This window comes from Myotis myotis, unplaced genomic scaffold (genome assembly GCF_014108235.1).
Source record: "Myotis myotis isolate mMyoMyo1 unplaced genomic scaffold, mMyoMyo1.p scaffold_m19_p_2, whole genome shotgun sequence".
NCBI classification, from domain to species: Eukaryota; Metazoa; Chordata; class Mammalia; order Chiroptera; family Vespertilionidae; genus Myotis; species Myotis myotis.
This window is the reverse complement of record NW_023416324.1, coordinates 27,662,924-27,688,691: the sequence shown is the minus strand read 5'-3', so window position 1 is coordinate 27,688,691 and position 25,768 is coordinate 27,662,924. Positions and strand designations below refer to the sequence as shown.

General features: G+C 51.3%; 1 protein-coding gene across 6 annotated transcripts; it reads left to right on the top strand.

Annotated features, from left to right (window-relative positions):
• The first annotated feature begins 5,618 nt into the window (after positions 1 to 5,618).
• IPO13 (importin 13) lies at positions 5,619 to 25,544 on the top strand. Of its 6 annotated transcripts, none has more exons than XM_036349823.1 (21): positions 5,626 to 6,474; positions 8,157 to 8,938; positions 14,107 to 14,247; positions 14,347 to 14,488; positions 14,595 to 14,761; positions 14,971 to 15,091; positions 15,178 to 15,325; positions 15,713 to 15,894; positions 15,977 to 16,003; positions 16,174 to 16,308; positions 16,501 to 16,644; positions 18,000 to 18,080; positions 18,211 to 18,396; positions 18,869 to 19,006; positions 19,180 to 19,276; positions 22,150 to 22,202; positions 24,409 to 24,475; positions 24,563 to 24,621; positions 24,735 to 24,824; positions 25,103 to 25,284; positions 25,378 to 25,544. In XM_036349823.1, exons 1-21 carry the CDS (start codon positions 6,391 to 6,393, stop codon positions 25,472 to 25,474), a joined length of 3,123 nt encoding a protein of 1,040 aa, XP_036205716.1. In that variant the 5' UTR covers positions 5,626 to 6,390; the 3' UTR covers positions 25,475 to 25,544. The 6 variants fall into 6 exon arrangements, 5 of the variants coding, with proteins under 5 accessions (XP_036205716.1, XP_036205717.1, XP_036205719.1 ...); XM_036349824.1 differs by having other exon boundaries at positions 5,628 to 6,474; positions 8,202 to 8,938; XM_036349825.1 differs by lacking the exon at positions 5,626 to 6,474 and adding an exon at positions 7,000 to 7,242 and having other exon boundaries at positions 8,202 to 8,938.
• The last annotated feature ends 224 nt before the right edge of the window (positions 25,545 to 25,768 follow it).

Sequence of the window (25,768 nt, the reverse complement as noted above, 5' to 3'; positions counted from 1 at the left end):
ATGCCCTGTTACAGTTCAAAATTCTTATATTAAACTGTCCCATGCCCTAGCCAGCTTGGCTCAGTGGATAGAGCATCAGCCTTCGGACTGAAGGGTCCCAGGTTCGATTCCAGCCAAGGGCACATGCCTGGGTTGCAGGCTCAATCCCCAGAGGGGGGTGTGCAGGAGGCAACCAATCAATGATTCTCTCTCATCACTGATGTTTCTATCTCTCTTTCTCCCTTCCTCTCTGAAATCAATAAAGAAATATACTTTAAAAAAAAACAAAACAAAAACTGTCCCTGTGTACTTACTGGGTGGTTTCTCCTAATTGGCCCCAACCTGACACAGAGCCTTCTCAGCAGAGGCAGTAGCATGGACAAAGGCAGGGAAATGTGGCACAGCCTGGTGTGTCCCAGGATAGCCAGCGGTTTCACATAGAATTGGAGTAAGGCCCTCATCAAGACAAAACGGCTGAGAGATTATGAAGGTCCTTGCATGCTATACTAAGGAGCTTGGACTTTGTCCTGAGAGGAGCCACTGAAGGCTTTTAAGTGGGATTGGCTAGAGATGTGTTTCAGATGGATCATTGGCTGCTGTGTCTGATATGAACTAGAAGGGGTAAGACAGTGGACACCAGTTACAGCTGCTACAATGAAAACTGTTCAGGAAACAAATGCTGGTCTTGATCTAGAGCAGAAGCAGTGTGGAAGGACAGAAGAGATGTGAGACTCAATAAACCGGACTTGGTGATGGACTGGTTGTGAGGGCTTGATGACAGGGAGAGTTTCCAAGGCTCTCGCTTGGGTGGCTGGTAAGGAACTTAGGGGATGTAGAATTTTTAGCATGTGGTGGGAGTAAGGTGGGAGGGGGAGGTCATGAGTTCAACTTGAGGTGTCTAGGACACCTTCAGAGGGCAAGGAACCTGGTGGCAGCTGGATATGAGGGTTGGGAATTCAGAAAAGTCTGGGCAAGAGAGACCTGGGCAGCACAGCTCAAAGCCAAAGGAGTAGTGAGATATTGATGAAGAAGAGGAGAAGCAGAGGACAAAGCCTGGAGAACCAGCGTTTAAGGAACAGGGAGAGGGAGAGGGGCAAGCCTGTGAAGGAGACCAAAACGAGCATGAGAGTAGTAGAAAAGAAAAGAAAACAGAACAGGGCCAAATGCAGCAGAAAAATCAAGTCACACAAGCACTGAAACTGCCCATTGGGTTTTCTTGCAACATGGTAGCCTAGGGACTCAGGCTAACCTTTCTGCTGAAAACAACTAAAAATATTAGACAAAATATATATTTTAAAAGTTTAATGCATCTATGAACTGGAAAACACAAGAAATATTCAGGCTAATAATCTATACTAATAATAGAGGAATATGCAAATTGTCCAGGACACCATCACAGTAATAGTAATGACCAAACAGCAGGCTGTGTGGGGCGACCAAGCCGGTGGGGGGGGGGGCAGTTGGGGGCGAACAGGCCGGCGGGGGTGGGGGGTGCAGTGAGGGGCGACCAGGCTGGCAGGGAATGGCAGTTGGGGGCAACCAGGACGGCAGGGGGGCAGTTAGGGGCAACCAGGCCATCAGGGGGACAGTGAAGGGCAACCAGGCCAGTGGGGGGGCAGTGAAGGGCAATCAGGCCAGTGGGGGGGGGCAGTTGGGGGCAACCAGGCCGTCAGGGGGGGCAGTTAGGGGCGATCAGGCAGGCACACAGGTGAGCAGTTAGGAGCCAGCTGTCCTGGATTATGAGAGGGATGTCCTGGGGATCGGGCCTAAGCCAGCAGTCGGACGTCCCCCTGAGGGGTCCCGGATTGGAGAGGGTGCAGGCTGGGCTGAGGGGATGCCCCCCCCTCCTGTGCAGGAATTTCATGCACTGGGCCTCTAGTAATAATAAATGAAAGTAGGAAGCTTAGTAGTTGGCTTTCACCTTGAGGGCATGTTTTTTTTTTTCTTAGATAAAAAATATTTAATCTACCTTCCCTGTACATTATTGATGTGCTAATTAATATGCAATATGACAATACAGTGAGGGCATGTTTCTTACCTGGTGAACCTGAGCATTGGCTTGTGAGGGCTCCTGAGCTTATGGCATCTACCCAGAAACTTCTCCATAAGGCCAGGACCCCAAAGGCCATGCCCACACTTAAGGATGAAATAGAAATAAATCGGCCCACTCCTCTACCTAACCTCTCTCCCTCAAACCTGGGGACTACAGAGAAAATTGCCTTTATTTCACCTTGGTGCTAAGTGGAAGCGGGAAACCTTCCCTGAGAATGCTTAACTATAAGCACTCCTTTTTTGGTTTTGCAGACCAAATTCACACTATTTTGGAAGGCTGAAAAACTTCAAACTGAGAAGTTAATTTGTCGTAGATACAGCTTTAGAATGCTCTCTCCTGAATCTGAGGACCCGTCCCAGGGTTGTCACAGGTTCTGGCTCCTATATATCCTACTCCTGTCCCTTAGAAGAGCCCGTGTCATTCTCCACTTGGCTCTAAGTCAGTGGTTCTCAACCTTCCTAATGCCATGACCCTTTAATACAGTTTCTCATGTTGTGGTGACCCCCGATTTCATTGTTACAAATTGAACATAATTAAAGCATAGTGATTAATCACAAAAACAATATGTAATTATATATGTGTTTTCCGATGGTCTTAGGCGACCCCTGTGAAAGGGTCGTTCGACCCCCAAAAGGGCTGCGACCCACAGGTTGAGAACCGCTGCTCTAAGTTATCCTGGAATGCTATCCACATCTTAGATGTCCCTTTTGGTCTGGCACCCCAACGTATCTCCAACATCCCCAGGCTTATTTTCTTCCTTTTTTCTTTTTTAAAATATATTTTATTGATTTTCCACAGAGAGGAAGGGAGAGGGATAGAGAGTCAGAAACATCAATGAGAGAGAAACATCGATCAGCTGCCTCCTGCACACCCCCCACTGGGGATGTGCCCACAACCAAGGTACATGCCCTTGACTGGAATCGAACCTGGGACACTTGAGTCCACAGGCTGACGCTCTATCCACTGAGCCAAACCGGTCAGGGTCCAGGCCTATTTTCAATTGTCCTAGGTGGTGTTTGTGAAACATGTTCAGGAGCCACTGTTAATGAGATTGGCAGTTTTCTCTCCAGGGGAGCCCCAGGGATGAGGAGAGTCCTGGATTGGAAGCAGGAAGAAAACTAACATTCACCTAATTGTCGCCTTTAGGTCCAGCTCTATTCATACACCATCTCAGTTTTTCCTTCACCGGAGGAATTACCGTTCTCATTTTTATTTTTACTTAGAGAGAGAGAGAGAGAGAGAGATTTGTTGTTCCACTTATTTATGCATTCATTGGTTGATTCCTGACCAAGGATTGAATTCATAACCTTGGTGTATCGGGATGACACTCTATCAGCGGTTCTCAACCTGTGGTTCGCGACCCCTTTGGGGTCGAACGACCCTTTCACAGGGGTCGCCTAAGACCATCCTGCATATCAGATATTTACATTACGATTCATAACAGTAGCAACATTACAGTTATGAAGTAGCAACGAAAATAATTTTATGGTTGAGTCACAACATGAGGAACTGTATTTAAAGGGCCAGAAGGTTGAGAACCACTAACTAATTAAGCTACTCAGCCAGGGCTTGTTGTCAATCTTTTAAAGTGAGTTTCAGAAGAAGTCAAGGTCTATGGCTAGAAAGAGGCAAAGACGGGTTTTGAACATAGGCCCAAGTCCTGTAACCCTCCCCCTCGGCCTCCTTCTGGCACAGTGAAATCTCCAGTCCGCATCAGAGCCATGGCATTTCACAGCCCTAGGCACAGACCTGGAATCAGTTACTTTATTTTGGCCTTCCTGCTTCCTCCTTCCAAATCTCCCCTACTTCTACTCTTTCCTCCTTCAATTTATCCTACATACTACAGGTAGACTTTTCTAAAATGCAAATCCAGTCGTCAACGCCCAGTTGAAATCCCATGACTGCTTCATATTGCATTTAGGATAAAGTCTAAACTCATTCAAATGCCTACTGCTCCCAACTTGTCTTTCGAACCTCACCTGTTACTCATCCCTCCCTCTTCCTCACCTCACCTATATCCCCTTAGGCCAGTGGTTCTCAACCTTCCTAATGTCATGACCCTTTAATACAGTTCCTCATGTTGTGGTGACCCCCAATGTCATTGCTACAAATTGAACATGATTAATCACAAAAACAGTATGTAATTATATATGTGTTTTCCGATGGTCTTAGGCGACCCCTGTGAAAGGGTCGTTCGACCGCCAAAGGGGTCGCGACCCACAGGTTGAGAACCACTGCCTTAGACTGAACACAGATTACTAGCTGTACTTTAAACATTTTCTTGATAAAGATTTGTTGTGACTGGATTCCACCTGGACTTTGCTAACCCGCTAATTGAGCACCCCCTCCCCCATTCAAGTTTCTCCTCCTCAGGGAAGCCTTCCTCTGCTTTCTCAGGCCTAGGTGGCTATTGCCAATGCTATTTTCCTCCATTGAACACAGGTATTAGAGGTCCTCTCCACTAGCCCCCTCCGGGGTAGCTGGCAAGAGTTAATAAAAGGATACGTGATGCCCTGGCTGGTGTGGCTCAGTTGGTTGGCCGTCGTGAGTGCACCAAGAAGTTGCTGGTTTGATTCCCGGCCAGGGCACAGGCCAGGGTTGCTGGCTCTATCCCCGATAGGGGGCGTGCAGGAGGCCGCCTATCAATGTTTCACTCTCACATCAATGTTTCTTCTCTCTCTCTCTCTCTCTCATCAATAAAATTTTTTTTTTTTTAAGGAAAAAGTACAAGTGGTAAAGAAAAGGGACTGCTGGGGTCTGCCCCTGAGCATATCTATTGGCGATCTCTGATACCCTGAGTGTCCAGGGCCAAGATGAGGTCCACTTTCCCCAACCTGTTTCCTCATCTGAAAATGGTGCATAAAATTCCCCGCCTTGTAGTTGTTGAGAACTGATGAGTAAGGGTATGCAAAGTACTGTTCGTAGCACTTAGGTGTGAGCTGGTCTTATTCTAATTACACATCAATAGAAGTTGCTTCCAAGAACCTTATGAAATTCTCCGAGCACTGTCCATGGTATGTGGTTCCCTGGTTGCTCACTGGGTGGTTCCGAGAGCCGTCCTTCTCCTTCCTGAGGCGCACCGAGCCTCCTTTCTTCTCCTAGTACTGACGCCTCCTTCCACCCGGCCCCGTTCCTGGGCCTCCGGGTGCACCCGCAGCGGAGCACCAGAGCGACCGATCCTCCACACCGCCCCCCGCCTCGCCCCCAACACACACACCTTTTCCTCCGACCTGGGCTCCCACCTCCAGCCATCCGCCCCAGAGTCACACACTCCTAAGGAGCTGCTTCCCCGCCAGTTTGACTGGGAGTGCCTGTCGGCCCTGGTAAGCCTGGGGCTCCCGGGGCCCCGCGGTGCCCCAGCCCACGTGCTCCCGGCCTCCGCCGCGAGGCGCCGCCCTCCCGCTAGGCGCAGTATAGACTACATTTCCCAGGGTGCGTAGCGACGGGACCTTGGCTCGGCGGGGGCCTCGAGCGGCGCGCCGCTCCGTCGCCTGATCAGGGGCGCGAGGGCTGGCACGAGGACAGGCCCAAAGACCCGGAATGAGTTTCCGCGCAGTTCCGCTGGGCCGAGCCGGGCGGTGCCGGGCCGGTCGGGTCAGGGCAGGCGCGGGGGAGGGTCGGCGCCTGAGTCGGCGGTGCCGGGAACAGGCGCTCGGGGCAGCCCGCGCCTCGCTGAGGTCCCCGCCCCGTCCCGGCCGGGCCGGCTAGCCTGTCAGTCACTGGGGCGGAGGCAGCGGCGGTAGCGGGGCCGGAGCCGGGCGGTGAGAAGAGTGAGGGCCGGGCCCAGCGGAGGGGATCTGCCACCGCCCCTCAACATTACGGACTCTTCGCCCCAGAGTGTCGATGCTGCACCTCCGCGCTTCGTTGGAACGCCTTCCGTAACCCGCCAAGGGCTCTCTCTCTCTCGTGACCTCCCACCCCAGTGACCTCCTCGTAGGACCCGGGAGCGCACTCCGACGAGGGTGTTGTGGGTACAGGCCATCGACCCTGTGACCTCTCACGGGCTGGGGCTCGGTTTCCCCCACAGGCCTCCCTCCCCTATGACTTCCTCCTCGTAGATTCTGGAAACAGAGTCGTGACCTACCACTGGGACCCCCGCCTGAGAACTCCTCCCTGAGGGCTCCCCCTCGGCACCCCACTCAGTGGATCTCCTCCTAAGACCACCCCTTTTGGTTTCTGGCCAGCCCCCTCCCCCCCAGTCGAGGTGGGGAGGCCTCGGCAGCCATGCCCATCCTGGGTCCCCTGTCACCACACCACTCCCTGGGCCCTCAAGCCGGGGTCTAGCCAGGGGGCCGGCAGCCAAGGGGCTGGGGCAGGAGTCAGGTCAGGGTCCCCCTCCCTGCTGGGGAGGAGCCGAGATGGACCGGCGGGAGGAGCAGCCGGGGGCTGCAGGGGCTGGAGCAGCACCAGCCTTGGACTTCACTGTGGAGAACGTGGAGAAGGTATGAGGGCCCCGGGGTGGGCACTCCGGTGACAGAGCAGAAGTTCTGGGCACCGATGCGAAGGCCAGAGCCCAGGCCTGGGCTGGGTGCCCGCTGGGCTGGTGCCCCCAGGACACCTGGCATTTGCTGTCTCGGGGCAGGCAGGACAGCAGTGTTAACAGTGTCGTAAGGGGCTGTATGTGGCTTTCCTCAGACATGGGTCCTCTGTGGAGACATACTCGGGTGTCTGTTGGCTTAGACCTGCAGCCAGGCTGGCTGTTCTCCAGCTCCAGTGCAGTGGGAACCCAGGAACCCAGGAGACCTGCGGCTCAGTCCCCAGGAACCATGCCGATGCTGAGCCGTCTTGGACCCTCTTTGTTGAGCCAGGGGCTCAGAAAATAAGCGGGGACTAAAACAGTCTGGGTTGTTTTCAGCCTCTCTTGGAGAAGGGTCCTTCCTTGATTGGACGAAGGCGGGCAGGAGCCTTGCTGGGCCCCCTTTGTTTTGCGCTGGGTCCCAGGGGTCTGGTTCTGCTGGCAGCCTCAGGGTTCTTTTCTACCCACCTGCCCATTAAGCTTCCTGCCAACGCCCTCCCAGACTGCCCAGTCCATCTCTTTTGGACACTACTTCTCTGGTTCTCTTCTGGGTTCGCCCACAGAGGCCTGGAGTGCAGAATGACCTCCTCCACCCCCCAGGATTAATGGGGAGGTGGGGCTGCCCTGATGGGAAATGAGGAATAGCTGCGGATACTCATTTGTTACTCTGGAGCCCTGTTTGCCATACCCAGCGGTGAGGATGCGTCCCTTCGGCTTCTGTTCTCTGCCTCCTGGAGCAGCCAAACAGCAACAGTGGCTGTAACTGGCGGTCAGAGGGACAGATAGGGCTAAGCCTACTTGGATGGGGACTGCTGAGGCCGCCAGAGGCCTGGTCTCACTCTTCCACCCCATGGGGCTGGGCAGTGTTGGCATGGTGGTGCACTGTTCCGTGTGCTACCAGGGAGATAAACCTCTATTTTCTTGCTGTGTGAAGTCCCAAGGGAATGGGGACCCTGGGGATTCAGCTAGTTGAGAATTCCAGGCTGGGCACTTGCCAGGGCAGCAGGCTAAGACTTCTCTGGACCAGTTCTGTGGATCTTCCAGGCGCTCTATGAGGGCTTTTCTCATCCCCTTCTCCACTTTGTTTCTGCACAAGGGCTGCCTGGCAAAGTCTTAGTCCTTCTCAGATTTCACACTGGCTGTGGTGCCAGCATCTGGAGTGACCTAGGGATGATCCTGGGGGAGCTAAATGGAGCTTTTGGAGTTGATTGGAACAGCTGTGCCTGGGAGGGTCAGGGCCCCTCAGGCTGTTTCATGTTCTTCTCAGGCTTAGCTTCATCCCTGTGGAGCCATTCCTTCCACCTGGGCCTTGCCCTTTACCTCACATGCCTCCCCTTTGATGAGCTCAGCCTCCTCTTTGTGTGTGTATGTGTGTGTGTGTGCGCTATCCTGTGGAGGTTCACTCTTTGAATCCATAATGTTTTGCTATAAGGAGAAGAGGATATAGTAGAGCATGAAGAAAGTTCAGGTTCTCAAAATATGGCAGGACCCTGGGCCCAGGAAACTGCAGAGCCCTGAGCTCTCCCTTTCTGTTCAGGCCCCCCCAAGTCAGAAAGAGAGAGCGGTATTGCGGGACCAAATCACACCCTGTTTTCTGGGCTCTGGCAGGATCCAGGGTGGCCAGCACCTGCTCAATCCTGTGCTGTCCTGCAGGCGCTGCACCAGCTCTACTACGACCCCAACATTGAGAACAAGAACCTGGCTCAGAAGTGGCTGATGCAGGCCCAGGTCTCCCCACAGGCCTGGCACTTCAGCTGGCAGTTACTACAGCCTGACAAGGTGCCTGAGATCCAGTACTTTGGGGCCAGTGCCCTGCACATCAAGATCTCTCGCTACTGGAGTGACATCCCCACTGACCAATATGAAAGTCTGAAGGCGCAGCTCTTCACTCAGATCACTCGCTTTGCCAGTGGTTCCAAGATTGTGCTGACTCGGCTGTGTGTGGCGCTGGCCTCGTTAGCTCTCAGCATGATGCCTGACGCTTGGCCATGTGCTGTGGCAGATATGGTACGACTCTTCCAGGCTGAAGACTCACCGGTGGATGGCCAGGGGCGCTGCCTGGCTCTGCTGGAGCTGCTGACAGTGCTGCCTGAGGAATTTCAGACCAGCCGCCTGCCCCAGTATCGCAAAGGCCTGGTGCGGGCCAGCCTGGCCGTGGAGTGTGGGGCTGTCTTCCCGTTGCTGGAGCAGCTGCTGCAGCAGCCCAGCTCACCCAGCTGTGTGCGTCAAAAGGTACTCAAGTGCTTTTCCAGCTGGGTGCAGCTGGAGGTGCCGTTGCAGGACTGTGAGGCTCTCATTCAGGCCGCCTTCGCTGCTCTGCAGGACTCAGAGCTCTTCGACAGCAGTGTGGAGGCCATTGTCAATGCCATCTCACAGCCTGATGCCCAGAGGTGAGCTGGTCCCCACCTTCCCAGAGTGGGGCAGTCTGCTTGGCCATCCATGCATCTATCCACCCATCTGTTCAGTAAACACTATTTGAGTGCCTACTGCATGCATGGTCCTATGCTGGAGATACAGCAGGGAACCAATCAAGACATGGTTCCTGTCCCATGGTTCAGAGAGGGAGACAGACAGACACTAGACAACTAACCATCCAATGAATTATTCAGTTAAAATAGTTGACTCTCTTTTTTCTCTCAGCCAAGTTCTGGCTGTTCTGCCCCTGACCGTATTGCAAATCTATTTTTTCCATTTCCACTGCCACCACTCTAGTTCAAGCTGTCATCACCTCTCCCCAGGTTATTGTAGAGCTTTCTCGCTAATCCCCTGGTTTTTACTCTTGTACCCTCCCTTCATTGTCCACCCAGCAGCCAGAGTGATCTTTTGAAAATGAGTATGCAATATTTCCTTTCTGCTCAGAACCCTTCTGTGGCTTCTCACTGCTCATAGGGGAAAGGTCAGGGTCCTTCATTTGATTCACAGAGGTGCTGCACAATATGACATCTCTAGCCTCATCTCAGAACCCTTCTGTGGCTTCTCACTGCTCATAGGGGCAAGTTCAGGGTCCTTCATTTGATTCACAGAGGTGCTGCACAATATGACATCTCTAGCCTCATCTCATGCCGATCTCCTTGCTTTCTTCACTCTCACAGTCCTCTCAATTCCTTGAATGTCCCATGCTCCTTCCAGGCTCTGAACCATCGCATGTACTTGACACATCACTTCTGTCTCAGTTTAAACTTCACGTTCTTCATGATTTTTAAGACTAAGTTTGGTGTTTTCTATTCTTTTTATCTCAGAGCTCCCAGTGTTTTTCCTTCTTAGTCCATAACATGGTTTCATTATAAATTAATGTGTATCTCCCCATTAGCCTCTCAGCGCTGTGAGGAAGGCACTCTGTCATTTTATTTGGTCATATTGTGCCTGCAGCACTTGGTAGCATTCAATATTTTTTGAACAGATGAAAAGTAGGAGCTGCCAAAGTGACAAGGGGTGGAAGAGGTTGGGGGAGTAGGGAATGTTACAAGCTTCAGAAACAACAGCAGGTGCAAAGACCTGTGTCGGACACACCATGCACATTCAAGGACTCAGAAGAAAATGAGAGTAGTAAGGTGTTCAGCAAACATTTGCTGTGCACCTGTTTGTGCATTGGGCCCTGTAGTGAGGACTAGGAGCATAAAGATAAATGAGTTGATTTTTGCAAGTCAGGAGCTCATAACCTAGTAGATACATGAATGGGCAAGTATAGTCAACGTGATGAATACTCTAATGGAGAGAGCAGAGGGGCTGTAAGAACCAAGTCTGTGGGTTGTGAAGGGCTGCCCAGAAAAGGTGACAACTGAGTTATTCTTTGAAGGCTATGTAAGAGTTAGTCAGATGGAGGTGATGGATATGGCGAGGACATTTCAGACAGATGACGGGTATGACTAGACAGCAGGGTTTAAGGGCCGGTTATAGGAGATCTGGGCCCAGATCATGTAGGACCTTATCAGCCTTAATCTTGTCAGTTTAAGATTTCAGTTTCCATCCTGAGGATGATGTAAAGATATGAAAGGATTTTAAGCAGAGAAAATGGCATGATGAGATTTTTGGAATAAGGTGAATTGGCCGGGGGAAGACTGGAGGCCTGACACTAACATTTCAGAGATGGGACTTTGGGAACCCCTGGCAGAATTGGAGGGGAAAATAACACTGAACGAGACAGCATAGGGGAGTGGTTAATGGCACTAGCCTTGGCAGTTCATCACATCTGAGCTTGAATCCCAGACGGTCCATCTACTAGATCTGAGACCTTGGGTAAACCTGTTTCTTCATTAGTAAAATGTATGTGATCATACTGACCTCACAGAGTTTTAATTATTTAACTAGAATAATGTACACAGGGCCTGTCCCTGGTATTCTGTAAAGAATATTTTGTTATGAGGATTAAATAAGAGGAGGTCTGTGAAAGGCCTAGCATGGTTCTTGTGTACTCCAGAAACGGCATTTGCTAGTATTTAGTATCATTGTTGCATTAGCAGTTACTATGACGCCTTTCCCCTGGTTTCCCACGTTTTCAACTTAAGGTGGGTAGCAAGTCTCAGGTCAAGGCCTTCCTTGGAAGCCAGAGCTCAAGTGCTGGCTAGGCTCAGACAGTTGGGTCAGGGGAATTGGCCAGGGCCAGTGCCTGGGTGATGTGGGATGTCCTTACACCCAGGTTTACCCGCCCAGCCAGTCTCTAGGGCTTGGCAGGTAATTGATGCCTCTTCTTCTATGAACCAATGAGCAAGCAAGAAGCCAGTGAGAAAGCACACAGCCTCCAAAGTGCCTATTGGCTGCAGTTCCCTTTGTTGCTTAGCAACTCTTCCCCTTTTCAGTTCTGCTCCTGGATCTGTAATTGCAGGTCTGGGCTGAGCTCAGTGTGAGTGGCAGCTAAGGAGTCCCAGCAGCCCTGCCCCAGCAGCTCCAGCTAACGAACTGCAATCAGCCCACTTGAACCCAGTCTCAGCCATGGCACTAAAGACATCCTCTCTTATCTCCCTCCCCAAACTTTAGGGGCTTTGGGTGTGCTTTCCTGTCTACTCACAAGTCTCAGGCACAGGTGCCCAGGGATAAGAAATCTATGCAAGAGTTTCCCCAGTGGGTGGGCTGCACCCAGCTTGGAGTTTGAGTTTGGACCTTGCTGTGTTGTAGTCTTAGTTTCTTAGCTTTGGCTTGAGAAAGTCACCTTCAGTGGTTTTGACTTCTGGGTCATCCATCCACCGCCTCACCCAGGTTTCCTGACATCAGCCCTCCCCTTGACTAAGCTTGTACTTGCCACCCTTTTCCCTCTCCTCCACAACTGCTGCTACTTGCCTGACTCTCCTTTGAAATGCCCCCCCCCCCCAATATGTTTTTAATTCTGGAAAAGCTTTTCATTGGTGACTGGGGGAGGAGAGAAGGTGAGTTGGGCTTTTGGAAGCCCCCATCAGTTAGGACTTGAGATATGGGCTGAGATCAGTATAGATCCTTTGAGGAAATTCAGGTTGGACCCTGAAAGAGATGTAGACCTACAGCAGTATAAGGGCCTTTCTCAGCCTGGAACCTATCTCTAACTTGCTATATGACCTTGAGTAATACTCTGAGTCCTTCTGGGCTATATTGTCCTTGATTTATCTTATTATAAAGCTCAGATAAGAGAAATTAAGAAAATTATTGAGGACCTATTGTATACAAGAATTTTGGCAGGTGTGAGCAGCTTTGGAATGCAGTGGGAGTGCTAGGGGGCAGGGCACTACCTCCTGCCCCCATCTCAGCAGCTGGGAACTCAGGGATCTTGGCCTTGGCCCTGCCCCTGCTCTTTGTGCCAGATCTGGCCTGAAGGTGCCCATTGTCTGGTGGTACAGCCTGTGTCAGGGTCATGAGACTGAAGCTATCCCAGCTGTCTCTAGGCAGCGCCCTCTGGGGCTGTCTCTGGTCTGAGATATCCTGGTATGGACGTCTTATCTCACCAAAAGGGGTGTGTGGAGAAGACCAACATATTGGACTGGTTGCCTCTGTCCACATTTTACCCCTAAGGTTATTAGGTTACTTACCTAACAACCTGCTTGAGGCAAGTCCATGTTGAACTCCTGGGCACGCAGTTTCTCCCTACCTCGTCTCCATAGATTGGTATGGTGACGGCATGATTGACAGCAGAGGAGTCCCAAGCATCTGATTCCCCGATGAGAGTGTCACTCACTTCCTCTGTTTAATCTTGTCTCCACAGAGCAGGCTACTGGGGAGGAGACCAGTGGGAGGGAGCTAGCCTTCTCTCAGTCTCTTTTGTGTACTGTGCTTCCTCTGCCCCTCCTTTAGGGTCCTCTGCCCCTCCTTTAGGGGTCATTGTGCTTCTGGGCTCTGACCTGGACGTCTTCTCTCATTCAACACTTTCTTCCTGAGCAGTTCTCATTTACTCCTATAACCTCAATTACCAGCTCTTCTCTGATGACTCCAACATCTATGTCTCTTGCTCTAACCTCTCTGTTGAGTTTCATGTTTTTATAGCCAACTCTCTGGACACTTCTACCTGCATATCTCATCAGGTACCTCTGATTCAACATGCCTAACACTGAACTTACTGCCCTCAGCCTCTCATTAAATTTGGTACTGTCCCTCTCCACCCACCCCTCCAGGACTATAGTCCTACTATCTACCTGGTTGTTTAGTCAGTAACCTGAGGGTTTTCCCTGACTCTTTCCCATCTTCACATCCAGTTAATCATCAAGTCCTGTTCACTTTGCCCTAGCTCTCGCTGAGTTCATCATCTGCTTTCCCTTCTTACTGCTACCAGATTATATAGGAGTCAGGGTTTGGTAGGGGGTGAAGTGGAAAATGGGGATTGATGCTTGTAGGAGCTGTTGCTGCCTTTTAAAGTCTTTAACATGGTTCCTGTTAACTCTTCTATCTCCCATCCTTTCCAGTCTCCCCAAACAGTATCTGTGTTTGTTTCTTAGACCTACTGTCATAAAGTACCACACACTGGGTAAACAACAGAAATTTACTGTCTCACACTTGTAGAGGCTAGAGGTCTGAAATCAAGGTATCAGCTCCCTCTGAAACCTATAGGAGATTCCTTCCTTGCCTCCTCTTAGCTTCTGGTGGTTTGCTGGCAACCTTTGGTATTCCTTGGCATGAGCTGTATAACTCCCATCTCTGCCTTTGTTATCACATGTCATTCTCCCTGTAGGCCTCAGTCTTCACATGGATGCCTTCTTTTAAGGATACCAGTCATATTAGGAGCCCCCCTACTCTGTGACCTTATCTGCATTGACCCTATTTCCAAATAAGATTACATTCTGAGGTACTAGGAACTAGAGGGTAAGACTTATTCAATCTCCCCCAAAGTCTTAATGCATTCCAGCATCAATTCTAATAGGAAGATACAATTCAACCCATAATACTGACCTTATACTTCCTTTCCAGAGTTTTCCTGGAGGTCTCTGACCTAAGCTTCTTCCTAACATGGGCAGCTGCCATGTAGGCCCTGATCTCTCTTTTGCTTTGGAGTTGATGTGAGGAGGGGGACTTGAATGGAAAACTGGGCGAATGTACCTTTCTTTCAAATCTGGTGAGGGATGGGCAGACAGCTCTGATGCGTCTCCTCCCCTCATGCCTCCAGGTATGTGAACACACTCCTGAAACTCATCCCACTGGTGCTGGGACTGCAGGAGCAACTGCGACAGGCAGTGCAGAATGGGGACATGGAGACCTCCCATGGCATCTGTCGCATTGCTGTGGCCCTGGGCGAGAACCACTCTCGGTGAGGAGTGGAGCAGCTGGGGATGGGATAGCAGGGCACTGTAAGGAGGGGAGGTTATGGCGCCTTCTTGAGTGACCTTCTATATCTCCTTCCTCCAAGGGCCTTGCTTGACCAAGTGGAGCACTGGCAGAGCTTCCTGGCCCTTGTCAACATGATCATGTTCTGCACGGGTATCCCTGGCCACTATCCTGTCAATGAGACCACCAGCTCCCTGACACTCACCTTCTGGTATACACTGCAGGTGTGTCTATGTGACCTCCAGTAGGAGGGGGCCATGATGGAAGAAGGTGGCTAATGGGCTTCTGTGGCTGCTGGTGAGGTGGCTAATACTCTTCCCTGGCTCTCAGGATGACATTCTGTCCTTTGAGGCAGAGAAGCAGGCTGTGTACCAGCAAGTGTACAGGCCAGTCTACTTCCAGCTGGTGGATGTGCTTCTGCACAAGGCCCAGTTCCCTCCTGATGAGGAATATGGATTCTGGTCCTCAGATGAGAAGGAGCAGTTCCGAATTTACAGGTGATGGTAGCAGGTCAATCCTAGCTCTAAGTGGAGTCCTGAAATAATGAAGGCAATGAGGGGAGGGGCCCAAGCACAGGCTTCCTGAATCCTGGGGCTCCTTTCTCTATTTTCTAGGTACTTTTACATGGTTGTGAGGTTACCAGGGTGGGTTCCTGGGCTTGGGGGCAAGATCCAGGCTGTGTACAAGGTCTTCATCTGCTTCTCAGGGTGGACATCTCAGACACGCTCATGTATGTTTATGAAATGCTGGGGGCCGAGCTGCTCAGCAACCTCTATGACAAGCTGGGCCGTTTGCTCACCAGCTCAGAGGAGCCCTACTCCTGGCAGGTACCCCTCAAGCCTGATTCCCTCAGCCCTCCTAGATCTGTCGCACCCTGCTCTTCGGCCAAGCCAGTGGCACCCTCTTTCCCCAGCACACAGAAGCCCTGCTCTATGGCTTCCAATCCATCGCAGAGACCATTGATGTCAACTATTCTGATGTGGTGCCTGGGCTCATTGGCCTCATCCCACGGATCAGCATCAGCAACGTGCAGCTGGCGGATACCGTCATGTTCACCATTGGTGAGACCTGGTACACACCCATGAGCACATTCTAGAGCCATAGGCACCCATCCCCTGCTACAGCCAGCCTCCTGGGTCCCATCCAAAATGAGAGATACACATGGCCACACACACAGTTGGTTTTGCAGCCCACTAACTGTCCTGGCACATGTAAGGGTCCTTCCTAGTGAGTGTACTGAGCTGCAGTTCAGTGAGGCTAGTCCTGCTTCTCAGCTTTAAGGATCATGTTTGATCATGTGCATGCATATTTGCCCATTCAGTCCTCTGAATGAACAGTGCTCTGTATTGGGGCTGCAACTCGACCCTGCCCGGCAGCTCTGCCTGCCTCACAGGGACATGGTCTGCCTCAACTATCCTTTCCTCTCTCTCTCTCCCTTCTTCCTCCAGGAGCTCTGTCTGAATGGCTGGCTGACCACCCCGTCATGATCAACAGCGTTCTTCCCCTTGTACTGCACGCCCTAGGCAATCCTGAGCTCTCTGTCTCTTCTGTGTCCACCCTCAAAAAGATCTGCCGAGAATGCAAGTATGACCTGCCACCCTATGCTGCCAACATCGTGGCAGTCTCCCAGGTATGCAGGGGCCCCGGGAGGACCTGGGCCTCAGGCACACTCTGCACTGCTCTGATACAGTATTTCTTCTTTTTATCCCTAGGATGTGCTAATGAAACAGATCCACAAGGTGAGCTCAAAAGTTTCTAGGGGGCTCCCTGGGGATATTGCAGGAACCCACAGAAATCCTGTCTTCTGCCTTGTTCTTTACTCTCTGTTCTTGGAAGCTTTCCAGTTGGTTCATTCTCCCATCCACAACCAGATGTATCCAGGACTGACCCTCCATCTTCTGTCCCACAGACAAGTCAGTGCATGTGGCTGATGCAGGCATTGGGCTTCCTGCTGTCAGCCCTGCAGGTGGAGGAGATCCTTAAGAACCTGCACTCGCTCATCTCGCCCTATATCCAGCAGCTGGAGAAGCTGGCAGAGGAGATAGTGAGTGAGAGCTGGTGTGTGTGTGTGTGTGTGTGTGTGTGTGGCCAGGGAGGAGCAGGGGTGGGATTCTGGGGCTACCCTTTGTGTAGATTATGCTGCTGAGGGATAGGGTTGGAGCTGGCAGCCAGGGCTGGGGCCAGGGGGCCAAGCTGGGACTGGAAGATCCAGAACTTGGTTCTCTTCTCCCCACAGCCTAATCCCTCCAACAAGCTGGCCATTGTCCACATCTTGGGGCTTCTCTCCAACCTCTTCACCACGCTGGATGTCAGTCATCATGAGGATGATCATGAAGGCTCTGAGCTCCGGAAGCTGCCAGTGCCGCAGGGACCCAACCCCGTGGGTGATGTTGTCATTGCCATTGCCCCCACCTCCCAACCCTGTGGGAATGTCATTGTCACCTCCAATTCTATGGGTAATATTGTCATTGTCCCCTGTGGCATGATGCATTTGGTCCTGTGAACGATCTTATCATTGCCTCCCTCTCTCTGGGGAGTGATGTCATTATCTCACCCTGTGGGTGGTGTCTTTGTCCCCAGCCCAACTAGGATGATGTCATTGTGGTTCCCCACCCCATAACGGACACTGACATTATCTTTCAACCCCTAAGTGATGTGATTATGGGCCCCTGTTTAACCCCTAATTCCAGGGCCTTTCTACTTCAGCATTCACTGTTCCCTGTGGGCACCAAGGATGCTTACGGCACATGCTCTGCATGTAATAGTTTTTACCTTCGAGTTGCTCCCAATGTAGAGGAAATACATGTAAACAGATTGTCACAAAGCAGTGTGATAAATGCTGTGGTAAGCTCGGGCAGGCACAGGGTGTTGGGTGGCCACTATAAGCTATTTGATCTGGGGCAAGCTTTAGCTTCCCACTCAAAACTGTGAACATCAGAATATTGGCTTGCTCATCTCATAGAACTGTTGGGTAGCAGATATGGTCTTGAGCGAAAGTACTCTGCATACTGTGAAGTTTTGTACAAATGTGATGGACTGCTTTGATCATTGTTCCCTGTACCCCCTTTAGTGTGTCTCCTGAAGAGAAGGGAGCCACAGTGTCCTGGCCCCTCTGCTCAACTCCCCACCCTAGTTTCAGTTACTCTTTGGCTCCAGATTAAATCTCTGCCACAGAGCCCCTTCTATGGTAGTCATCATCCTGCCTTCCCTCACCTCCCAGGACCTCATTCTGCGCTCTGCTCCTGCATAAGCTGCCCGTATTATGCATCCCTTGGGCTGTCTACTCTAAGCCTATCTAGGGCAAGCCTGTAGGCTTTTGGCACTAAGAGTTTTACTGAGCAGAAATAGAGAAGAAGTTGCAAAGTTTTAGTAATCTTTTTTTTCTTCTTTCCTCTTTTTTTTTTTTTTGTCCCATCACCATTTATCCCCTGTATACCTTCCTCACCTCCACCGACTCAATACCCCTTACAATTTAGTAATCTTATAAAGCACTCATAATATCCCTGCTTTACAATTTGAGGCTTCTTCTAAGAGGATCCCTAGTACTCAAATATCCTCTTTCATTCATAGTGCATTGAGCAAACACTCCTTCTGCCAGGGTCCCATGCATTGAATCTTCAATACGCAGTCTGGGGTAATAGGTTTGAATTTGAACTCCTGGCCTACTTCCTGCTACCAGGTCCTTCTCCAGTGGGTGACAGTGGTTGTGGGGGCATCTTCTTCCTGTGTCTGCAGGTGGTAGTGGTGCTGCAGCAGGTCTTCCAGCTTATCCAGAAGGTGCTGAGCAAGTGGCTGAATGATGCCCAGGTGGTGGAGGTGAGCCCCAACCCTTGCTCTCTGCCCCATGGTGCCTTTTCTCAGAGGTGGAGCAGGAGGAAGGTATTGCTGCCCCTCTTAAGCCTGCGATGGTCTTGAGGAAATAAAGGAGGCAAATCCTTTTCCATAGATACATGGAATCCTCTGGGAAGGCATTCAGAACTTCCCAGTATCACAGGAAATGCTCAACCAAAGGACTATGATGTGGCTGAGTGACAGCCAGGGATCCACTTTCGCATCAGAGACCTGCCTTTGGTCTCTTTTTAACTCAGGATTTTGTTGCTGTTGCTGCTCCCTGAGAGGAAATAGTGGAGATGTGAGTAGGAAGAGTTACAGAGTTCCATCTGTGCCCCTCTGAAAAGGGCCTTTTTGCCTCCTGCCTTTCAGGGTGAGGGTGAGACTTCCTTACCTTCCTTGGTTCGCAGAGCCAGGCAAGGCTCATAGGTAAGGGCCCCTTCCAGGCCTCCTCTGTGCCAGGCCTCCATTCTGTTCCAGCCTATTGTGACTTGCTGACCAGGGCCCCTTTTCTTTTTCTTTTTTTTCAATTGAAATATATATGGCATATAACAATGTGTAAATTTAAGGTCTACAACATATTAATTTGATACATTTCTATATTGTAACATGATAAAATTGCCATTATAGCCATAATTAGCTCCTCTGTCGTGTCACATAATTAGCATTTCTTTTTAGTAGTTAGAATAATTAAGATCTAGTGTCTTAGCAAATTTGATGATTATAATACAATATTTTTTTCTCTTTCATGGGCCCCTTTGCTTCCCCCCAAGGCGGTGTGCGCTATTTTCGAGAAGTCTGTTAAGACGCTATTGGATGACTTTGCCCCCATGGTGCCACAGCTGTGTGAGATGCTGGGTCGGATGTACAGCACCATCCCCCAGGCCTCTGCTCTTGACCTCACTCGACAGGTGGGCCTTCTGATTGGGACAACAGTCTTCTGGATTTCATCCTAATTAGAGATCTGTCTGACCAGGATGGGGTAGGTGGGTGGAGTGGGTTGATGATTGCCCTGCCAGAGGTCCTCACCTGCATTCCAGGGATGCAGGGCCTCAGCTGACCAGCATTCCTTGCTTTGTTGTAGCTGGTCCACATCTTTGCCCACGAGCCTGCCCACTTTCCCCCAATCGAGGCCCTCTTCCTGCTCGTCACCTCCGTCACACTCACTCTCTTCCAGCAAGGTAGGTCCTGACCAGGGTCTCTGCTGCCGCCGCCACTGCCACTGCCTCTGCTTCCCTGACTGGGGAGCCAAAGCTGCCACTATGTTCTCCTCTGTCCCCTGAGTTGCACATGGGACTTGATGGGAAACTTACGGGATCAAGCACAGCATAATTGTCAACCTTGCAAATAGTTGACACCTTAGATTGAAGTGGATAAGAGAGTGAATGATGTCTTCTACTGGCCTGCTGGGCTAAGGGCCAGTCTGGATGATGGGAAAGATGGGGCCAGAAGCTCTGAGGGGCTTGGGTACCAGGCTGGCTCCTTTTCTTTGGGATATAATGAAAAGTAGAAAGAGCATGGGCTTTGAAATCAGGCACACCTAGATTCTAAGCTCATCACCACCAACTAGTTGTGTGACCTTGGGCAAGTCACTTACCTTTGTAGAGCCTTTGTTTCCATATCTGTGAAATGGAGATTTCTTATATTTGATAGGATTATTGTGGGCATTAAGTAGCATCTTTTGGGCCTTTGGCTTGGGGCTTTTACACATAAAGTTTATTCCCTTCCAGGCCAAAAGCCTATGGCTGTGGTCCCACCCCCTGTCCCCATTCACTGGCCCTTAGCCTGAGAGAATTGGCAAAAGGGAGCTCCAAGCTTCCCCTGCTGTCTAATCAGGCTTCTAACTTGGAAATGAAACTCACTGCTCTCCAGCAGCCTCATGAATCGTGCCTGGACTCGTGGTTGCAGGATTGAGGCTCACCAAGGGTCTCAGCTGGAGCCAGAGTGCTCTCTGCTTGTGTCCTTGGTGTCTGGTCACATGACACTGGCCTCTGCTGTGGTGGGCTCTGGGTAGGTCCAAAGTGTGGAGAGAGCTGAGCCAGAAGGCCAGATGTGGGTATCCTCAACTCTACTCCTTTCACTCCTCCTATCTAGTTGGAGACAAGTCTTGGTGGTCCTGCCCCCTATTATCCCACAGTCTGTCCCCTGCTCCCCACCCTCTATGTCCAAAGTCTCGGTATAGGGTGTCCGGATTACCTCAACAATTTTCTGACTGGTTTTCCTGGCATCTGCCCTTCTCTCCAATCCATTCTGCACCCTGCAGCTGTAATGTTCTTTATAAAACACAAATCTGAGCATTTTCCCTCCCTGGCTTAAAACCCTTTCATTGCTCCCAATTGCCCTCATCCCATTCCTACCCACATGGTGTAGCGCCTGCATACCTCTCGCCGTCCTCTCCTCCCAGTGTCCCCATGACTCCAGCTGTCCAGCCACACTGACTCTTCCCTTATCATGTCCCGTTTGATCCCTATGCCTTGCTCCCTTTCAGGAGTACCCTAAGCTCTTTTACTGGGTGAGCTCGCATTCCTTCACACCTTACCCATGCATCATTCCTCAGAAGCTTCTCTGAATCTAACTTCCTGCTGAAACTGCATCATGTACACACTGTTGATACAGCGCCAGTTACACTCAATAATCAGTCTTCACGTCTGTCACTCTCCCTCTCCCTAAACTAAGCCCCTGAAGGACAAGGCTAGGTCTCTTCTCTCTGCATCCCCAGTGTCCAGAATGAGGCCAGCATGGAGCAGGTACCAGACACTGTTAAAGAAAGGAGGGTGAGGGCTCCCTGACCTCAGAATCTTTCTCCTTCACTGTCTGGCCCAAGCCAGCAGGGCGACTGTTGAATATCAAACCTATTGTCTGCAGTGTGACCCATGCATGGGGCACATCAGGCCTCACTTTCCAGGACTTGAGTAACTCGGGGTTCAGATGTGAAAGGGGCGGGCTTTATCAGTGGCCTGGAGAAGGAAACAAGGAAGAGATTATTATCTGCTTTACAGTGGGGAAACCAAGTGTTTGTGGCTTGCGCAAGATCACACAGCTCCTTAGTGGTGTCTCAGGCAGGTGTTCCTGCAGTGTCTGCAACTGAGAGGGGAGTGGCCTGGGCAGGAGCTCCAGACGCATGCCGTGTCCTTGCCACAGTTATCAGAACTGGAGGCAGAATAGTGTCCAGCATCCTATTTGTTGGACTTGTTTTTTGTCTTGCTGGACAGGATGGTCCCCTCACCTGTATGCTGTCCCAGTTTTGCCCTCCCTTCCTCGGGCTCTGCCCTCCACTGCACCATGGGGCGACACGTTAACTGGGTTCCCTTCGTCATGTGGGCTGGTGGTGGGAGCTGGTCCTCAGCTTGAGCCTGGCTCTCTGCTGAGGCCTTGTCCATGTGGAGGGGCTTTGCTGGGTGGGACTTTCATTTTTGGCCTCAAGAGGCAGTCTCCTTCCCTAGGCCCTGCCAATGGGTTGCCTGGCCATCCCCACTGCATATTGGGCACTGCCCTCCCCAAGAAGGAGCCCTCTGGTTTAAGTGGACCCAGTAGGTTCCCTTCCTTGGCCAGACCAAGAGCACTAAGGCCATTGAAGTGAGGGGGAACCCACTCAGGTTCTGTTCCCTGGCCATTTCAGGGCCTTCAGCCAGTCTCCAAGAACCAACCAGCTCTGCCCTCCTGTCGGATGGCTAGTGATGGGGAAGCAGCTTAGGGCCACCCCAAACTGCCAGAAGCCGAAGCAAGAATTCAGGGGCTGTTTCTTCAGCTCTGTGGAGTCCAGCATTGTTCCAGCACCACAGGACAACTTGGGGGACTGACCTAGAGGAGCGGGGAGTAGGTGGAAGGCCCCTTGGGAGGGAACTGGGGCAGGCCCGTCCTTCACTTTGCCGTCTCTTTCTGTTGGGCTTCTCCCAGTTCATGGTTTTTGTATGTTTTGTTTCTTTATCTTGCTTCCTGCTGCTCATGTGCCCCCACGCTGTCTCCCTGCAGGCTCTCAGTCCCACATAACTATATGAGGTTGAGTTGCTGTTTGTATAATTTTTTCTTAAGTTCCATCTTTATTATATTTTAGGGCCCAGGGATCATCCTGATATTGTTGATTCATTTATGCAACTCCTGGCACAGGTGTGTTTTAGTTTTATTCATTCACGTTCTGTTCTCTCTCTTTCTCTTTCTCTTATGTTGAAATTCAATTTAAGCCTATTTTTAGCTTTCTGTTGACAAATTTTTTTTCTGTTCAGTTGAATAGAGTTTCTTCATCTGTTTCCGTGGAAGTTGACAACCCAACATCCTCCTTTAGTGCCCCTTTGCCTCAGCTAGCTCAGTCTTCTACAAAGACCAGGGAGAGGCTGACCCCGAAGGGAGGCAGTGGGCTGGCCTGGTGGGGGTTGGGAAAGGAGGGGGTGGTCACTGTGCCCAGCAGCTCCTGTGCGGCTGGGGTGCCCAAGAAGTTCAGGGGTAGAACTGAAGTTCAAGGGCCTGGGGTTCATTGTCCCCGTGCTCCTGCCGGGAACTGCCTGCCTCAGTGCCTCCAGCCTACTCTTGAGAGGTAGGCTCCGAAGGGAGGGGCTGAGATGAATGTGCTTCCATGGAGCCCAGAGCCCAGAGCCGGGCTGCTGGACAGGTTGTGCTGCTTCTGGGAGGCGGGGTGCTGGCTCCACTGTGAGACTGTGTTAGGTTGTATGTGTGTATAAGTGTGTCGGAACTTTGTATGTTTTGAGTTTGGTTTGGTGAGAACAGAAATCATGTAACTGCTGTAAGTAGTATGAGTATTATGTTGGATTTGTAGTTGACATGTGGATATGTGTGTTGGTGTGTGTTTTATGTTGATGTGTGTTAGGCATTGATGGATTTTGAATGTTGATATGTGTTGGAGGCATGTGCATGTTGGGCTGTGGGAATGTGTATTATGGAGGATAGGTATATATATTGTGGTATCGGTAGGTCTGTATTAGGGTATGTGTGTTTTGGAAAAGGTATGTATTGGGCTGTGGGAATGTGAGGTTAGCATATGGGAGTTCTGTGTGTTAGGGGGCTTCTGCAGGTTGGGGGGGTCCTGTGGGTAAAGGTAAATAATGTGGGGGTTTTTATTAATCATTCCACAAATATTTATTGTGTAATACATGCTTGATACTCTGCTAGGTGCTGAGGATATAATGGTGCGCAAAAGCGGCACGGTTCTAACTGTTTTGTAACTTACAGTTTGCTTGGGGGGCAGGGTAAAAGGCGTGGGGAATAGGGAGTGTTCTGGGCCTGGATGAATAGATGTGTGGGTATCTGTGAGGGTGTATCTTTGTGGGTGAGGGTGTTTGAGTGTGTATTTGTGGATGGATGTGTTGAGAGAGTACACGTGCTGGAAGATTGATAGATTGAGGGTGTGGGTGTGGAGCTGGTTTGGGGATGTGGCAGTTTGAGTGTGTGAATATGAAGTGAGGGTGCGTTGCAAATGTGGGGAGTGTGTGTGTGTGTAAGGGAAGTGTGTTTGAGGGTGAGTAGGGTGTTTCCATGAGGATGCGTGTGAGTGAATATGGCAGACTGGAAGGTATGTGAGGGGCTGGAGAGTTAGGGGACTGTGTGTTATGCCTTCGGAGGCTGCTGGGGAACAGCAGCATTTGATGACTGCTGGAGTTGTGCAGAGCATCTCCTGTGACCTGGGGATGTGCCAGTCATGTCCTGGTACCACTTGGGGCGGGCTCTCTGCCCCCTGTACTCCATCCATTCCCCCACATGGCAACACGGATCCTGGGCTGGGTATGGCTGTGATGGCCCTGGACACAGGGTATCCTAGGTAAAAGGTAGGGCCATGGCTCCAAGGCTCCTACTCTAGTTTTCCTCTTTCTGATCTAAAGGGTGTCTGGGGAGTGACAGGACATGGGAGGAGGCTGTTGGACTGTGTTCCACATCCAGTTGCCATCTCTTCTTCCTGCTGCTCTGTTAATAAATACAGAGGGCCTAAACTGCCTCTATGAATCAAGAGAAATCCCTGCTGGTACTTGAGCCTGCAGGAATCTGGCCCTGATGGAGGGGAGAGGGGAAGGTGTTTGCTCAGGGAGTAACTTGGGACCCAAGCTATCTATCTGCCTTACGACCTCCCACCTCTCTCATATACACTGTGCATTCATATACACGTACATGTACACAGCATTCCTTGGCTGCTCCTCTCCTGGCTTCTGGAACTCTGGGATGGTTTGTGTCCCCAGAGATGGCTGGGTAGTTGGTTTTGACAGCATCTACCTGTGGTGCGTGAAGTTGGGCCCTGGGGTGGCAGGTGAGTGGGGGGGTGGTCTTTGCAGCTGGCTGGGGCTGGGCTTACCAGCTCCACCTCCTGCAGGCTCTGAAGCGGAAGCCAGATTTGTTCCTGTGTGAACGGTTGGATGTCAAAGCTGTGTTCCAGTGTGGTAAGTGGGGTAGTTGGACAAGTAGGCCTGGGGCCCCCTTGGGAGGATCCTCAGGCTCTATCTGATCTGCTTCTGCCTCTCCCACAGCTGTGCTGGCCCTCAAGTTCCCTGAGGCACCTACTGTCAAGGCCTCCTGTGGCTTCTTTGTGAGTCCCATGCTGCCCCTGACCCCCCCCCTCCCCCAACCCCTGGGACTCCAGAGGGTAGGGGTGTGGTATACTGAAGGAGCTGGGCTGACAGGCCTCTTTATCCTCTGCAGACAGAGCTACTGCCTCGATGTGGGGAAGTAGAACCCGTGGGAAAGGTAGTACAGGAGGATGGCCGTATGCTGCTCATAGCAGTGCTGGAGGTGAGATGGAGCAGGGGGGCGCTTGATGTGGGTACGGTAGCCCTTGCTTCTGTGGCAGCTGCCCTTTTGGGAATCTTGAGCCTTTGGTTCCATAAACTCTCTGATTCTGTTTTTTCCTCATTTAAATGTCTGAAAGTTGTCAGAGTTGGCTCTCAAAAAGCAGCACTCACTTGTCATATGCAGTTGGGCAGAGGAACTGTCTGAGGGGGTGGGGGTGGGGGGGCATGCCCTTGCTGCAGAAAGGACAGGCCCTGGTACTGAGAACCTGTCTTCCTCAGGCCATTGGGGGCCAAGCCTCCCGCAGCCTCATGGACTGCTTTGCCGACATCCTATTTGCTCTGAACAAACACTGCTTCAGCCTCCTGAGCATGTGGATCAAGGAGGCACTGCAGCCACCTGGTTTTCCCTCTGCCCGCCTCAGCCCTGAACAGAAGGACACCTTCAGCCAGCAGATCCTTCGGTGAGCAGAGCTGGTGGGGCCTGGGCTCAGGTCTGAAAGAGAAGATGAAGTAGTGGTGGATGGTGCTAACCTGGTCTCCCTTCTCTCCTTCAGCGAGCGAGTGAACAAGAGGCGGGTAAAGGAGATGGTGAAGGAGTTCACACTGTTGTGCAGGGGACTACATGGCACAGATTACACAGCCGACTACTGAGGGGCGTTCCCGTCCCACCCACTCCTCACTCCTCCCTATCCCCAAAGAGTAAACCTGGACCCTCACTGCACCATTGTCGCTGCTTCCTTTCTACTGCCATCGCCACCTAACTGGATGACCCAGAACGCCTGGGATGAGGATGGGAGGATGCTTGGACCCGGGCCTTGATAGGGACTGGTAGAGCCAACCTCCAGCTCCTAGGGTGGGAGAGATACTGCCAGAGCCACTCAGAATGTTGCCATTGCTCTTGGGGTGGGATGGGGATTGCAGTAGTATCAGCACCCTCTCCCCTTT

Excerpts from the sequence above, each read along its gene's own strand:
- IPO13 (XM_036349823.1), top strand. The coding sequence starts at position 6,391 with ATGGACCGGCGGGAGGAGCAGCCGGGGGCTGCAGGGGCTGGAGCAGCA. Across the intron at positions 24,622-24,734 it reads AGGCCTCCTGTGGCTTCTTT|ACAGAGCTACTGCCTCGATG; the intron begins GTGAGTCCCATG and ends TATCCTCTGCAG. Across the intron at positions 25,285-25,377 it reads TTCAGCCAGCAGATCCTTCG|CGAGCGAGTGAACAAGAGGC; the intron begins GTGAGCAGAGCT and ends TCTCTCCTTCAG.